Here is a 15,433-nt window from a genome sequence, read left to right as displayed (position 1 = left end):
CTTGCGAGACTATTATCCAGCAGCTCCCAGTAAGTTCTTATCAGTGGCAGCCAGATGGAGAGCGCACCAGCAATACCTCAAGACTTGTTGATCGAGCAGTGCTGCCAGAAAGGCCGTCATTGTGGAGCGGTTCTGTGGTTTGAGATTAGCATCTTGGCTTTGTTTCCCCCTCTACATTTTATAATTGCTAAGAGAGGTCTCGTTAATGATTGTTCATTGGTTGGATTGATTTGTCAGCATGGACAGCTTGAAGGAGAAGAAAACTCTGGCGTTGCATTTTTTATGGTGTCCTTTTTAAAGCATTGGTCCACGTTGTCTTGTCCACACCTCCACATATTTGGCTTAATAATGGGATGTCACACATGTCCTAATAGCCTATCAAATGTAATCTAATCAACTGCAGTATGAGAAGATGTTCACCGAAGGGCTGTCTGCATGATAGGTTTGGCCACACAGACACCAGTACACACTGTCCTCTAGTGCTTCTTACCACTAGTGGCAACTCATCCACGAGATGTCCTGCAGTAAAGAAAGATTAGACATAAAAGCAGGCAGAGCAGAAATATGCCGAGTTAAAATCTGGAGATAAAAATATGATTGCATGTTGACATAAACTGATGCTGACTGCTCCACCGGCAAAACCATGTCACTGCAGAGAAAAGCACAAGAATAGGCATCCACCAGTGCGCAGTCTCTGGTCTCTACCTCAATTCTACCGAAGGGGTAAATACCCACAATGCACTACTTGATGCTTTTGTACTGAGTCCGCGTCACAATGGTGCTCTGACCCACTTTTTCAGCAGCCGGCAGGTTATTTTAGGATTTCATTAGCGGGAACATCAAGGGCAAATGAAAGGTGAAGAATCTCGTACCCGCAGTCAAATGAACTATCATGTTCTTTTTTCAATGGAATTGGTTTGAGCGTCTGTCCTGTTTTTATTGTGCAGCCTGGCTGGCAAAAGAATTGCAACCACATTTCAACCAGGTTTAAATGCAGGACCAAGTAACTTTGATGACAAGCGACGAGTTGTCAGTTATGGTTACATGTCTTCAGGGAGAACGTGTCACCCCTCCTCCTCAAAAGCACCAGACACCACCTGGAGACAAACTGAGTAAATAAACACATTATAAATAAAATCGTAAACTTAAATAACAGATTGTAGTCTGTTTTTTTCTATCAAGAAAAATAGTTCTGATCTAAAAAGGCATAACGATTTTCTTTTCTTTTTTACTCTTTTAGGAAATTTGCTGTCATGTTGAATCTTTTCAACTGCTCAACTCCTCATTAATGCAAATATCTAACTAGCCAATCATGCGGCAGCATCTTGGTGCATAGAGGCATGCAGACATGGTCGAGACAGTCTCCTGACATTTAAACCAAGCAACAAAATGAGGAAGAAAGTGCTTCGAGGTGAGAAGAAGGCAACAGTAACCACACATTACAACTGAGGTATGCAGAAGAGCCTCTCTTCTGGTTTCATAACAAATGAAACATTGAAGCAGATGGGCTACAGTTACAGAAGACCACACTCCTGTCCATTTCTGCTGCACAAGCAACATAAAAGCACAGATCCTTCTCGTCTTATCGGTTGGGTCATGGGGTTGGTGATGTGATTGGTACAATTTCGGCTCCTTAGTACCAACTCAAAGCATAGTTTCAGGGTTTTCTAGAACATGGCAATGAGTTCACTGTACTCAAACAATCCAAGCGAAGAACCAAATTGTAAGAATGGCACCTCATGTTCTTACAACAGAGTGGATTATAAAAACATAACAGGGTCTCAATGGCAAAGGTTAAAAGTGATGCAAACACAGAAAACTAGTCTTTACATGCAAGACCCATGAACTGGGTGTTATGCACACGCTGTTACTCATTTTCATTAGATTATCATAGCACATCATTTAAAATCTGTTGAGACCTTCAAACAATAGGCCCGGCACAATACGTTACTCAACATCTCACAATAATCTCAGTAATTATGATACTGATATTAAACTCGCTGTTTTCAAACCCTATTTTCACCAGTCTGAGTGCTTTAGCTCCATTACAAGCCTCGTAATCCTTTATATAACATGTCTGAGGCATTTATTATGCAGCAGGTCTGAAACACCCCACCATTACAACAACAAAACATAACCCCGGCCCATTTGAACTCGCCAGTTCAAACACATTTTACTTGCACCATTAAGACTGTGATTGGTGGTTATTACAAGCTACTCTCTGTCAGAACGTCCAGATGCTCTTTTTGTCAAGGTCAGGATTATTGGAGGTGGACAGGGGAGGAGGCGGGGGTTTAAATTTGTACCCATCAGGCACTTGGAGCCTCCGCAGTGACGTGGCACCTGCAACCAGAAAAAGGCACAAAATGGAGTCCCAGCTGGCCTCACATGAGTGTGAGTCAAAGAGCCGGGGGAGGAATGGAGAATGCTTCAGGCTCGATTAGTCCCACATCGTATTTCCATCTTCTGCTCTGAGCTCTGTCACCCCGAGTCATTAGCACCAAATTCACAGTTGCCATTCTGCAGCATTAGCTGCTGCACGATGTGGCCTGTTTTTTTTTGGGGGGGGGGGGGGTTTGAAACGTGCTGATGAACCTTGGAGGCAAAAAAGATATAGTCATCTACCTCAACAACATCGTGCACCTTACTCGCTCTCTGCAGAAAAGCTGCCTTTACACCTCATCTCAGTGATGAGAGAGAGCAGAAGTGACATTGGCATGCCTCAGGAGGTGGGAAGAGAAGAGTGCTGGCAGGAGATACACCCACCCTTTTCCACCTTATGCGTCTGAGCAGACCAGCATGCACCTGTCCCTTCTGGCTGTACACAGCCTGAGAGAAACTTCAGGTCGCTTGCGATTGCCTCCACTGCCATGAAATATCCCTATGCTGTCCAACCTTTGTATCGGGATAAAAAGACATAAAGAAAAGGATAAAAAGAGATGGAAGGAGCAACACATAATTGGAAATGACTGAATCTGTGCATAACAGAAGAGGGAGTATGCTGGGAGGGAGGAGGGATGTGAACGATAAGCAGATAGCGGGCGTGAGAATGGGAGTGACAGTGACAGAGTCCAATGCAAAGATAAACAGCCTGGGTGCAGCCCCTGTAATGGCTTTGCACAAGTAATTTGTCACTCCATGTGAAAAGCAAACAGCAGGAAAGGCAATGGCAACACTTTGCACTGACACTTAAGATTGGCCAAGGATGTCTCACCCATCTGTGTACAAAACTGGCTCGGCCTATTCCTCAAGAGCGAGAAAACACCTTGAAAACGTCCAGCCGCATTTCAGTTGACGAGATTATGTCAGGTTCATTATTTTAACTGGGTTTAAATAATTGTTGCTCCCTGGCTGAAGAAATACAGATTTAATAGGAGTCATAGCTTCTTGGTACAAACGTCTTTAGACATGAACAGAAACATAACTTAAGTGAAATCTGTAGTGTTTTAATTCCTTCTTTAAAGGCAGCTTTTATATCACTTGCAGTATATGAAACTCTACATAATGAAACATATTTTTTACATCTTTAAAAGGCTTGAAAATGGAAATTGACCAGCCACCATTTTGAAGTAAATGACAAGCGACATAAGCTGTAAACATAATTTAGCATGTGAGCACTGCCATCTTGTGGCCGTTTCCAATACTACATGCATAAGGAAAAAATATTTGCATCAATAAAAAGCAGGTGCCGACATTTTTCATTATAAATGAGAATATTAAAAACATTCCTGAGCCATTGAGGCATCAGCATAAAGAAATAGGGAACAAAACAATGCTGTGCAAGTCATTCAAATCCAGCAGTTCATTTTGAAACAAACAAACAAAGAACAGAATTTTGTGAAGGCATTGTGCACCATCTCAATATATTATCACACCAACCATTAACCTATTAAAATGCTCTCTGCAGGACCACCCAGCTGTGGCAGGTGAGAATGCAACAACCTTGACCTTTTCCCTGAGATGGGCAGAAGCTCGCCGTTGGCTTTCATCTGGTCTATTTTCCTGGACAGGTCGGCGTCGCTGTCAATGACCAAAGTGCACCTTTGGGCGTAGCTCACCAGAGTCTCTTCCCCTTGGCGAAAATTGCCAACCAAGGAGACCATGTCTTTACCCGCCAGGTGGAGCTCGGCAATTGATGCCGTGTTGGCGATGGTGTTCCGGTCAATTCCGAGATGGCGGAACGCTTCGCTCATGCTTTTCTTCTTGATGAAAGCGGACAGGACTTGTTTGTAGCGGTGAATGACGTACTGGACTCCGGTGGCTTGTGGAAATAGATGACAGGTTATGAAATATATGAGTTGCTGTTGCTTTTTATTAGTTTTAGTAACAATCTCAACTCTCACTGGACACACATACAAATAATTCATGCATATAGTTTCAGCCTTCCAATTTTAATTGAAAGATTTTATTTTGAAAACAGGGAAATCGTCTAACTCACTGTAACATTTGTTTATTTATTCCTATAATTTTTAGCATTGCTTTTAGGATTCACTAAGCCTTCAGCTGCTAATATCCACAAACAAATCTTAATTCTGTTACTGATGCACTGATACCACCTTTGGGTACTTAACTATCCTTTGTAATAGTATATGACGTTGAAAATGTCACCTGCATCAGTTTGAGTGAAGAATTAATTTTCTGTTAATGTCCTTTTTAATAAGTCATACACCTACAGTAAGACTGCAGCTGATAGGTGGGAAAACACATCAAACTTGTGTTTTTTAACAGCAGCTAATTATCTGCAGTGTTGTCTTTATGAAAGTGTGGTTATTATGCAGAACCTGCTGACTGCTTTTCATTTGCCTGCTCAACCAACCAGTTACTGCTGCCTTAAAATGGTGATGCTGGAACAAGGCTTAGGCCTGATTCAGACCTAAGTGAATCTTTCTAGAGTCTACAATGTTGCCTATTTAAGTGCCGATGACTGTGCTGGCATTTATGCTTGTGTGCTATATTACGTGTTAATTACCAAGTGATCATTTCACTGTGTTTTATATGTGGCGACAGATGACAGAAACATGTAAAATACTAGGACTTTTTTCCCCTCCTGGGTCCCTGCGCTTTGTCGTGGTCCGTTTTTTGGGGGGGGAGCAAATACATCTATCCCTCAAGTTTTTGCCACTTCTTTGTACATTCCCTCACATTCTGATAGCTTCAGCAGCCTCCCTCCAGGAACCTGCTGACATTTACGAGTCCTTATATTGATGCTATGATTATTAATCCTTAGTTTCAGACAATGATTGTTATTCTGCCACTGAGAAATTCAAAAACTGTGCACAAAAAAAAAAAAAAGAGCTGGAAATGCATAAAAGCAATCGATGGTACAGGACGGGCCAATCACAGAAGTCACCGACTGCATCAACCTGATGTGTTGTTACATTTCAAGGGCGGTGCAATTCAGGTTAAGTTGTGAGTTACGGCGTATGGTTTTACAGCAGTTTGTAGTTATGACGTAGCTACAAGTAGATTTCCCACTGAAGCATAAATCCCCAGTTACAAGAATACATATAGCTCATGAGTGAAGCATAGGACCAATGAGTACTGATTATACTGATGCATCGCTAAATTCTAGTCAAACTCAACACAAGACTGAATTATTACCCCTTTTCCTGCTGTAGTCCCTCCCTTTCTTTGATCTTTTCTTATCCTTATGGTGTTTCTTGCGTCTGTGTTCACTAGATGCTGCAGACACTTCCGATGAGTCGGATGCCTCAGAGCCGCTGTCGCTGCTGGTGGAGGAACTAGAAGAAGCTCTTTCTCTCTTTCGAGATTTATTTTCTGAATGCTGCACTCTGCTCAGCTTGGGAGCTGAAAAAAGACAAAAAAAAGCGTATAAGAGACAGTATGATAAATAACTTTGTGTGCACGATAATATTATACAGTATATGCTGTATACCTTAGTAGCGTTATAGTAACATCAAAGTTGACCTGGGCAGTTCAACCTACCAAAACATACTATCGATCTAACACCTAGCTGGCTAGCTGTTAGATCGATAGCCAATTGATGCCAATTGTTACTAGCATCATTCACAGCTAGTAACAATTGGCGCAAAGCAACATTGGAGCAACCGGTGGTTCAGGGGGCTGGGAAGCTCATCTTGTAACCGGAAGGTTACCGGTTCGATCTGCCGATCTGTCTTGGTCGTTGTATCCTTGGGCAAGACACTTCACCTACCGCCTACTGGTGTTGGCCAGAGGGGCCGATGGCGCAATATGGCAGCCTCGCTTCTGTCAGTCTGCCCCAGGGCAGCTGTGGCTACAACTGTAGCTGCCTCCACCAGTGTGTGAATGTGAGAGTGAACGAATACTGGAACTGTAAAGCGCTTTAAGGGTCTCGAAAAGCACTATATAAATGCAATCCATTATTATTATAACATTATTCAGCATAATATAGCAATACAGGATCAACTTAAATAAAATCATTTATTTAATTAAAAACAACAGTTTATTTAAGATGCTTTATACAGTAAAGATACTTCAGTATTATAGAGAAAACCTCAAGAATCATCTGATCCTCATACGAGCAGCAGGTGATGATGGCTAATGATGGAACCACAGGGGAACAGCTAAGAGGCAGTGGGGCAAAATATCTGCATCTTTTATGTTTTTTAAATGTAGTTCTTCAAGTAAAATAACTATAGACCATATAGAGGCAAGTGAAAGTTTTAGACTAGTTCTCATAAAAAAAGGCCTGTAGTACAGTAAAGAAACAGTATACTTCACTTCAGTTACTGACTTTCAGTCACAGGACTGGGGGCAGCAAACGCTGGCATGGAGCGGTTACTTGTGAGGTTTTCAATCTGGCTTCTCAGGAACTTGCGGTCTTGCATCAAATCCTCCACCTGCCTCTCGAGAGCAGCGATGCGTTCTTGTTTGCTCTCCAGCATGCACTGCAGCTTGGTGATGGTCAGCAGCACCCTCGGGGGAAGACCCTCTACTTGGGAAGCAGCTAGAAAAGACAAGACAGCCACACAAAAGAGGATTACAAGCACACAAGTTAAACTTCTATCATTTTTCTATCAGTTTTTGTCTGTAGAAAGGATGGTGTGCTTTTCAGGCAGTCGTTTCAGTATTTGTTCAGGATGAGAAGATAAAATCAAACAAATTATTATCTATTTTCTTAACTATCAACATGTTTACATCACTGCTAAGCCAGAGGCTGATGCTGGCTCAGCTTAAAGGACCATAACCATAAAAAGTAAACTACATGAAGCAGCAAATACTGTCAGAGCTTCCCATACCAGACATGGCACTGCTGGGTGTGTTGTCCTGAACAGCATCTGCTGATGCTCCCGTTTGAAAATTCTCCCACTTAATGATACGAAGGTCGTCTTGCTCCTGCTTTAGCCAGGCAGGAGAGCTGAGGCGCTCTTTGGTCCTCACGGAGCTGGAGTCGATTTCTACACAGGGCGAATAACATGACGGCTCCTGATGCCAAACAGATGACATCTCTTCAAACCTGGAAAAGGACAAGAAGGGGGTATCATAAGCCAAAAAGGTCAAAGGCTAAAGGACAGAATGATGTAAGAGTTCCTATATGGATGACACCCCAGAGAGAACAGGTTTTTCACCAATCAGAAGATTGGCGGTATAAATGACACCTCACCTGTACAAGTGCCCATTGGGAAGACAATGAATCTCAAAAATCACTCCTGATGCATTTATCAGTGAGTGTGATAGATTAAGTGCTTAAGCCTCAGTCACACAGTCCTTTAGACCAGGTAGCATCCCCCTGGCAACCACCAGTGATAAGGGAAAGGTAAGGTAGCACTTTAATTTGATTTTTTTAAGGCAAACATTCGCAGTGTAAAGTTTGTGTTGCACGTTTTAGGGTTGCATTATCCCATGGTGAGTCGTTGCTGAGTATCTTCATTTTCCATGGAAACTATGGGTAATTTGCTAGTGACCAAAGAAAGGAGGTTTTTGGTGCAGCAGCCTCTTTTGACCAATTTCATGTAGCAACAGCCAGAAACCTCCAGCAACCACACACCAAGCAATAGGGGAACACTAGCCTGTAGGCCTGCTGAGGCCTTTAGTACTGGTGATGACTCCAGTACTAAACCTAAAACAACTTTTACTGTGTCACAGAAATTTCAGTCTTACATTAATGCAGGAGCATACGGGGTAATGCAATATCTGGAGAAACATTGATTAAAACAACAAAGCAACTGAGGAGTTTTTTCAAAGTTGCAACAGTACTGCTCAGGAGAAGACTGAAGTGCTTCTAGGGAACCAGAATCAAGTTACAAAGGCGTTTTGATGTCACTGTAAAAAGGGCTTCAACTTCTGGAAAAAACAATGTAATGTCAGGGACTCATGTGTAGCCACAGAAGGTGCCTCGTCACATGCACTTCTTTACAAAATGTCGACACATTTTAAATAATATTTACTGGTTTTGAGAGTACTATTCAGCAAATGTAGTACTTCCTGTGCTGTTCAACGGGGCCATGCTCAAATGTTAACTAGTCATTACTACAGAAAGAAACCAGGATTCTTTGATTACCAACAATCTTGAGTTTGACTCTGCAAAATCATCTGCAAATTTCTGTTCATGGAGATTTACAGGATGCCACTGGCAGTGATTTTTCTCAGGACTGCAGCTGTATTTTTTTGGTTTAATTAATGGATATGTGGACTTCCTTATGTTACTCATGTTAAATGTGACCACAGTTTAAAATGAAGAGGTTGGCCTATGTGCAAGTAATCCCTGTGAGCCAAGGTTCAGCCTCAGGTTCCAGACAGCTCTCGACACTCAGGTTTTCATTGTTGGTTTTACATGATGTCAGCAAGAGATGATACAAAGTGAGAACAATTCTGTACATTCGGTAAAAAGTTAAGACAATGAAGCATCATGAGGTTTTTGGACTGCCTGATGCATAACACAGTTTTAAGAATGGATCATTTAGTATTTCTTTATTGTTCAGAAAAAACAAGCAAATGTGATTTATAACCATGAAAAAAGTCAGCCACCCTCTGTTCCAGCACAAAGCTACAGGTTCAAACCAAAGGATTACTCACATGTGGTGGCTTGCATTGTTACAATGTTTACCATCAACAGCTCTCTGCAAGTAAACCTGCACCAAAGCTGTATCCATGGCAACTTGATATGATCTTGTAATTAAGCGATGTGTATCTTGTAATTAAGAGATGAAGATCTTGCAATTATGAGATATTTTTAAAAGATGCAGATCTTCTAATTATGAGATGGTACGTTAAAATTACGAGCTACAGAAGTCATAATTACGAGATAACATCACCAGTTCGTGCAACGTGCTACTGAGCAAATGAAGGCTTGATGTAAAACTGAAACATGACTCAAAGCGCTTTAGTACCTGAACAATGCTCACGCAGTATGACGGCCCTCTACGGCCTCATTTAATGCATGGCTGGCTGCATCAAGAGCTGTCACTCAAAATTAACACAACAAAGGCGATATTACTATCACGCTGTAGGTCATGCACAGCAGGCTTTAGTCCATACGTAGGTCTGAGGCATATAGTTTTAGCTGCAGTCAGGTTTACTCTGAGAAGAAAATAGATTTTATCTTCTAGATTCACTTGTAAAGAAAAGAACATTTTCCAAATTGTATATAAGGATGCACCCAGTTTTAGAAGTGTTGATGACTGAATTTGTCATCTGGATGAAGGACTGAAACAACTATTATTTATTAATTAGCAATGCTTAAAATAGCTTGAAACAAACTAATAAGCAAATATGACTTTTGTATATTAAATAATGAAAGAAAATCTGTTTATGCATTATGTTCATTAAAGAAAAGATGAACAGGATATTTTATTCTTCAATTATGATCTCTGTCATTCATAATTCTAATTTACTCACTCATAATTACAAGGAAAGGTCATCAGATGCTTGATTAGAAGTTTAATTATTATTATTTAATTTACCTCTATTTTAACATAACATTATACAGGATACCTGAAGAAGTTAGCAGGGTTTTTTCCATGTAGAATGACTCATGTGGCCTCTCATGGAAAACAGCCACATAATAGTTTCTGTTTCCCATCATCGTCATCATAACAGATCCAGAGGTTGACAGTGAGTCTAAAACATAGAGGTGCAAAGTTTTCCTCTGTGAGCTGACTGTTACCAAACATGGGAATGGTCACACACGGACTTTGTATAGTGAGAGTCATAGTTTAACATACTAACCTGAACGTATATGGCCACAATTATTGGATAAAGACTATTAAACAAAGATAGATAGAGATGTGGCAGATTTTTCAAGAAAAACAAACGTGTTTGCATACACTGCATAAAAAGCAAACAAAGAAACAACACAATAAAGTGTATAAGAAGAAGAAGTCACCACAACCAGTATGGATCTACATATTTGAGCTGGCCGAATATCTTAACTTCTACACTATTGAATCATTCACTACCAGAAACCAACAACAGTTTCTAAAGGGTAAAATTAATTTTGAGTAGAACTGACTTCAGCTTTTTGGTTCAACCCAAATAATCCCTGTTTGTCATGTGGCCCCTTGGGAAAATTACTGCCCACCCCTGGTGTAACATCACAAAAACATCTATGCTAGTGTGGGCCACAGTCCTCTGGTGGGATATGAGGGTACTGCAGGTAGGCCACATATCTATTTTCTTCTACATATCCAGTACATGTCATGTCAGTAGGTGTCATGGAGAACTGGGACCTATCCCAGCTGTAATAGTGCGAGAGGCAGGCTTCACCCTAGACAGGCAGTTGATCCACTGCAGGGGCCACAGTCATTTACAATAAATAAACTTTTTATTTGGTTTTCTGAAATTCAATCAAATCAAATCAAATTTTTATGAAATGTTTCTACTGTTCTTCTAAAGAACTTTTGATGAAGGTTTTCTAATTTTATTTACTGGGTGGCCGAAGATGTTCACATTTCAAACTATGTTCAGACATCGATGTTCAGACACCTTTCATGGATCAGTGAAGGGTGCTTGCTACTTTTTCTGCTCCTGAATGAAACACTAAACAGCACTATGAGATCTTCAATCCAAATTATGAGATAATCTCTTCTGTGCTAAAACACTGAAACAAAAACACTTAGTTAAAAGCACATGTATCATTAGTTATTGTTTTAATCAGTAGTTACTATGAATATCCACAGTGTGTCTTTTGTCCTGTGTCCCTCCTGTTAACCCCCATTGGTTGCAGTAGATGTCTGCCCCTCCCTGAGCCCTGCCAGAGGTTTCTTCCTGTTAAAAGGCAGTTTTTCTTTCCCCCTGTAACCAAGTGCTTGCCCACAGGGGGCCTTTGACTGTTGTGGTTTAATTTAACCCTAATATTGTGGCATTTACCTTAAAGTGGCTTGAGGCAACTGTTTTTGTGATTTGGTACTATATCAATCAAATTGAACTGAATAGGTATAAACTGCAAAACGTTTATATGACGTTTATCACGTCTGAAACACAGTAATAATGCATGAGGAATAGCGAGGAATAGCAACTTCTGAGTATCTATACATCAGAATAATGCACTAAGTGCATTAATGGAACCACTAAGGTATTTTTATCCTCTATAACTGACGTCACATTGATCAGAAATTGAGTGCAGTTAAATAAGTAAGTGACCCGAGTGTTAGCTTTTCATGACATCAGTGGGTTTGTGGGTCTTTGGTAAATGATTGATGATTAATGATTGAAAAAGATAAAAAACTAAACTAAAAATAATCTGTCTGCTTTACTGCTGCAGTGAGCATTGCTTTTACCTTTGTGCAAAGGCCTCGTCATTTATTAATCAAGAACCATGAGTTCATAACATATCACACATTACTACACTCAATAGGAGATCATGAACAAAGCACAAGTTAAGCATTGATTGATTATGTCCTAATTTCTGCTTCACTACAGTGTTATGCTGTTTTTCTAATTTTTTATCACTCATTAGCATGAAATGTACTTTGTTAGTCAGGAGAGGTTTCTGAATCAGACACACCTTTGCTGGGAAGATGTGGAAAGGAAACTCCAGGTGGAAAATATTTCTGAGTAATGCAACAACGCTCCATCTAAAGTGATGTATGTTTTAAGCTAAATTCTAGTGTTTACTGTCACAAACTTCTGGTAGCAGTTTCAAATGCGGCTCAGCCTCCTCACATGCATAAAACAAACAGCTGCTTCTGCAGGTAAAGAAAGCTTTGTTTACCATTTCTACTGTGGCACTTACAGTGGGATCAAATATCAGAGGCTGCCTGCAACACATGAAGACGCACACCCTGTATTTACAAGACTTTGAAGGGTGAGCTTGGCTCTGTGTTGAAACGATAAAAACTCTTAAAGGTAGGAGGAAGAGTGGGTGACAAGCTATAAAAGAGATGTAAGTAACATGACTTGTGAGTTTAGACACTTTTCTCTTTACATAATGAATTTTATGCCACCAAATGAACTCAAAATTGGTTTCTATCAATCAAACTTTTTGTCTGAAAGTAGCAAAGTGTAGCATGTACAATTATGCACTGAAAACCAAAATGATCTAATGTCTCTTTAATCTCTCTAATGGTTTAAGATGGTAGTGAGACTTGCTATGATGTATGGTTTGGAAACAGTGGCACACAAAAAAAAAAAGAGCTGGAGGTGACGTAGCTGAAGATTTTCAAGGCTAACATTTTTACTGGGAATAACCAGAATGGACACGTCTAAAAATGAGCGCTGCAGAAGGACGGCTCTGCTGAATGTTTTGGAGACACAGTTGGAGAGGCAAGGCTGAGATGGTTTGGACATGTGCTGAGGAGAGATAGTGGATATATTGGACAAACAATGTTGAATAATAAACTGTTTGGTAGAGGGATGAGAGGAAGACTACAGAGAAGATTCATGGATGTAGTGAAGGAGGACATACAGGTGGTTGGTGTGACAGAGGAGGATGCTAGGGATAGAGTGCCATGGAGGCAGATGGAGTTGAACTTAAAAAAATGTAGATACATACAATTTTCTGTTAGAAATATGAAGCTTTATTTGCTGGAAGTTGGGCCAAAACTGAAGCAGAATTTCTCATCATATCTTAAACCAGTGAGGCCAAAACATTTCCCATAATGCAACTGAGCAGCACCTTTCAATTTCAGTTGTAGCACATTAATTCTGTTTAAACACTGTATAAAAGTCAACCAAAAAAGAAAAAACAAAACAAAATAATGAAATCACAACACACTGACTAAATGCTAAGCAAAAATAGTTCATCATACGTCTCCATAAATTCCTGCACCAGCAGACGCCAATCGTGAGAGACTGGACAAATGTCAGTGGTTAACGTTTGTAAGAAAAATCCCTTTTAATGAATGCAATATATGTATATATTATTTTAATCGTCGAAGGCTGGGCCAAAAAATGAAGCAGCTATGTCAAACCTCCATTGCCCAGAATGCAACCAAACTGTATGTTTTGTATTAAAACATCTTGAAGCATGCTCAATCATCCAGGTAAGTAAATCTCCAAAAGTTGATTCTGTTCATCTGAGACTGAAGAAGTCACTGGATGAGTGACGAAACGTTTCTCCCACTGAAAACGCTACGTCCAGATGAACAGAATCAATATTTGAAGATGCATTTTTTGTAGTTGTAATCAAAGTCCTCATTGTATAATTTCTCTCTTGCAACTTTTGTGGAAATACTAAAGTTTTGTGATGTTTGTGGCAATTTCTTCTAACCTCTTGGCCAGATCTCTCTGGAAAGAGATTCAGTCTCATCTCAATGAGACTTTAGTATATGTAAAATTAGCACAAAATTAACACAGAATCACAACATCATGATAAAAAACTAATGACACATCTGCATTAACTCCTGCATTAACTCACGATGATTCAGAATACTGGCCTTGTATTTACTAGGTATCTGATCTATACCAGTTATCGATCGATAATTTGCAGTATTGCACAGTATTAGTGTAAGATGTAATGGCTGCAGCCACAAGATAAGTGGTGCATTTAGGTGCTCAATTCCTTAATGCAGTATATCAAAATGACAGTAGTTTATCTGCTTGTGTAAACTGGAGGAAGTGGACATCACTGCTTAACTTGGTGTTTCCATGGAGATGTTGACTAACTCTTTAACAAGCTGAAGCACCAAAACACAAGTAAGTGAGTAAGTGCTGCAGTGATTAATCTGAGTCCAAAAAACACATTAATATCCGTGAGGTGATCCTAAGCTACTAAGAGAAAAACATGGGGCTCAATGCAGAAGGAAGACCAATGTTATTTTTTTTAACCTCTATGTTAATTACAGAAGCATAAATGTGTTCGGCAACTGTTTTAAATAAGGATATTTAGCATGACAGAAGTTACAAACCTTATGAAACACACAAAGGTGCAACGTTTAGAAGACTACACAGGGCTAAACATGTCTCCTTGCAGTGGGTTTAATTAGCTCCTACCAAGATGGATGCTAATGACTGTAATTACCAGCAAAAAAAGGGGAAAGGGGAGCAAGCAACAAAGCCGGTGAAACACGCGGGACAACGTACCTTTAAGAGAGTCCAGTGGATAAAAGTGGAGGTGATAATGTCGTCCTGTTTGTCCTGCTGTCAGCTGAAAATTCACCTGGAGTAAATCACTTGGTTGGAGGGAAATATAAACAGAGACGGGTGAGAAAATGAGGGAGTACTGTAACGTGCGTGTCTGGCAGAGGGGCGGGGCCATGGAGCTGCCTTCAGGTGCTCCACAGAAAGTCAAGCTTCTCGTAACTGTAACTTTGATTTCAAAACTGTGGCGCTGTCGTTTCAGAGGTATAGCCAATGTAACTGGTTGCAAAGTTCTTGAAGTAACAGGAAATCATTAGTAGAGCTCCATGATTATAAAAAGCAATTTCTGGATGTAACAGTTGGAGTGCGAATGTTCTATATATCCAATATGTACCTTTTGCTGATGAGTTGTACACCGGATGCCCTGACTTGTGTCACCAGCTGGAAACAAACCAGACCTTTTACTTACCAAGCAAATGTGTGTTTTCTCGCCGGCTGGATTACAATGTATTAAATGCATTGTTGGACGTTGTTAATAATTAAATAACAATGGTGTTATATTACTGGAACAAAGATTGAAATGGTGACTGAATCAAATTTCTTACTAGCAGATCATAAGCTCTCTTGAAAATATAAGATATGGTGAATCAAATCTCTAAAAGCATTTTCTTTTTTGAATCTTGCTTTATCTCAGTTATTGTTCTGAGCTATGGGATAAAGCATATGACCTTAATTTGAAAACCTTAAAAAAATTATAGAAAGAACAATTAGGATAATAGCCGAGATGGGTTCAGGAGATCCCACCAACAAATTGTTTCTGAGTTTGTAAAACTTTAAGATGTGATTGACTTGTGATCAAAATTTGATTAATCATGTTCAAAGCAGTGGCCATTTGAGGCTAGCTCCAAAAGCATATTGATTGTGATATCCAGAGCTAAAAAGTCGAACTTTAAATAATTAAAAATAATCTTTG

General features: G+C 40.0%; 1 protein-coding gene across 1 annotated transcript; it reads right to left on the bottom strand.

The window, feature by feature from the left end:
• Positions 1-3,425: 3,425 nt before the first annotated feature.
• Positions 3,426-14,627, bottom strand: LOC308386033 (uncharacterized protein). Its single transcript, XM_080865303.1, has 5 exons — positions 14,464-14,627; positions 7,242-7,459; positions 6,737-6,949; positions 5,602-5,808; positions 3,426-4,261 (listed from the first exon to the last, which is right to left on the bottom strand). Exons 2-5 carry the CDS (start codon positions 7,447-7,449, stop codon positions 3,882-3,884), a joined length of 1,008 nt encoding a protein of 335 aa, XP_080721429.1. The 5' UTR covers positions 7,450-7,459; positions 14,464-14,627; the 3' UTR covers positions 3,426-3,881.
• Between the last annotated feature and the right edge of the window lie 806 nt (positions 14,628-15,433).

The sequence above is a fragment of the Rhamphochromis sp. 'chilingali' genome (assembly GCF_963969265.1).
Source record: "Rhamphochromis sp. 'chilingali' genome assembly, chromosome: 18".
Classification (NCBI taxonomy): domain Eukaryota; kingdom Metazoa; phylum Chordata; class Actinopteri; order Cichliformes; family Cichlidae; genus Rhamphochromis; species Rhamphochromis sp. 'chilingali'.
Note: the sequence above shows the minus strand (reverse complement) of the source record. Positions and strands in the feature narration are given on the sequence as shown.

Excerpts from the sequence above, each read along its gene's own strand:
- LOC308386033 (XM_080865303.1), bottom strand. The coding sequence starts at position 7,449 with ATGTCATCTGTTTGGCATCAGGAGCCGTCATGTTATTCGCCCTGTGTA. Across the intron at positions 6,950-7,241 it reads ACCCAGCAGTGCCATGTCTG|CTGCTTCCCAAGTAGAGGGT; the intron begins GTATGGGAAGCT and ends TGTCTTTTCTAG. Across the intron at positions 5,809-6,736 it reads CCCCAGTCCTGTGACTGAAA|CTCCCAAGCTGAGCAGAGTG; the intron begins GTCAGTAACTGA and ends GTCTTTTTTCAG.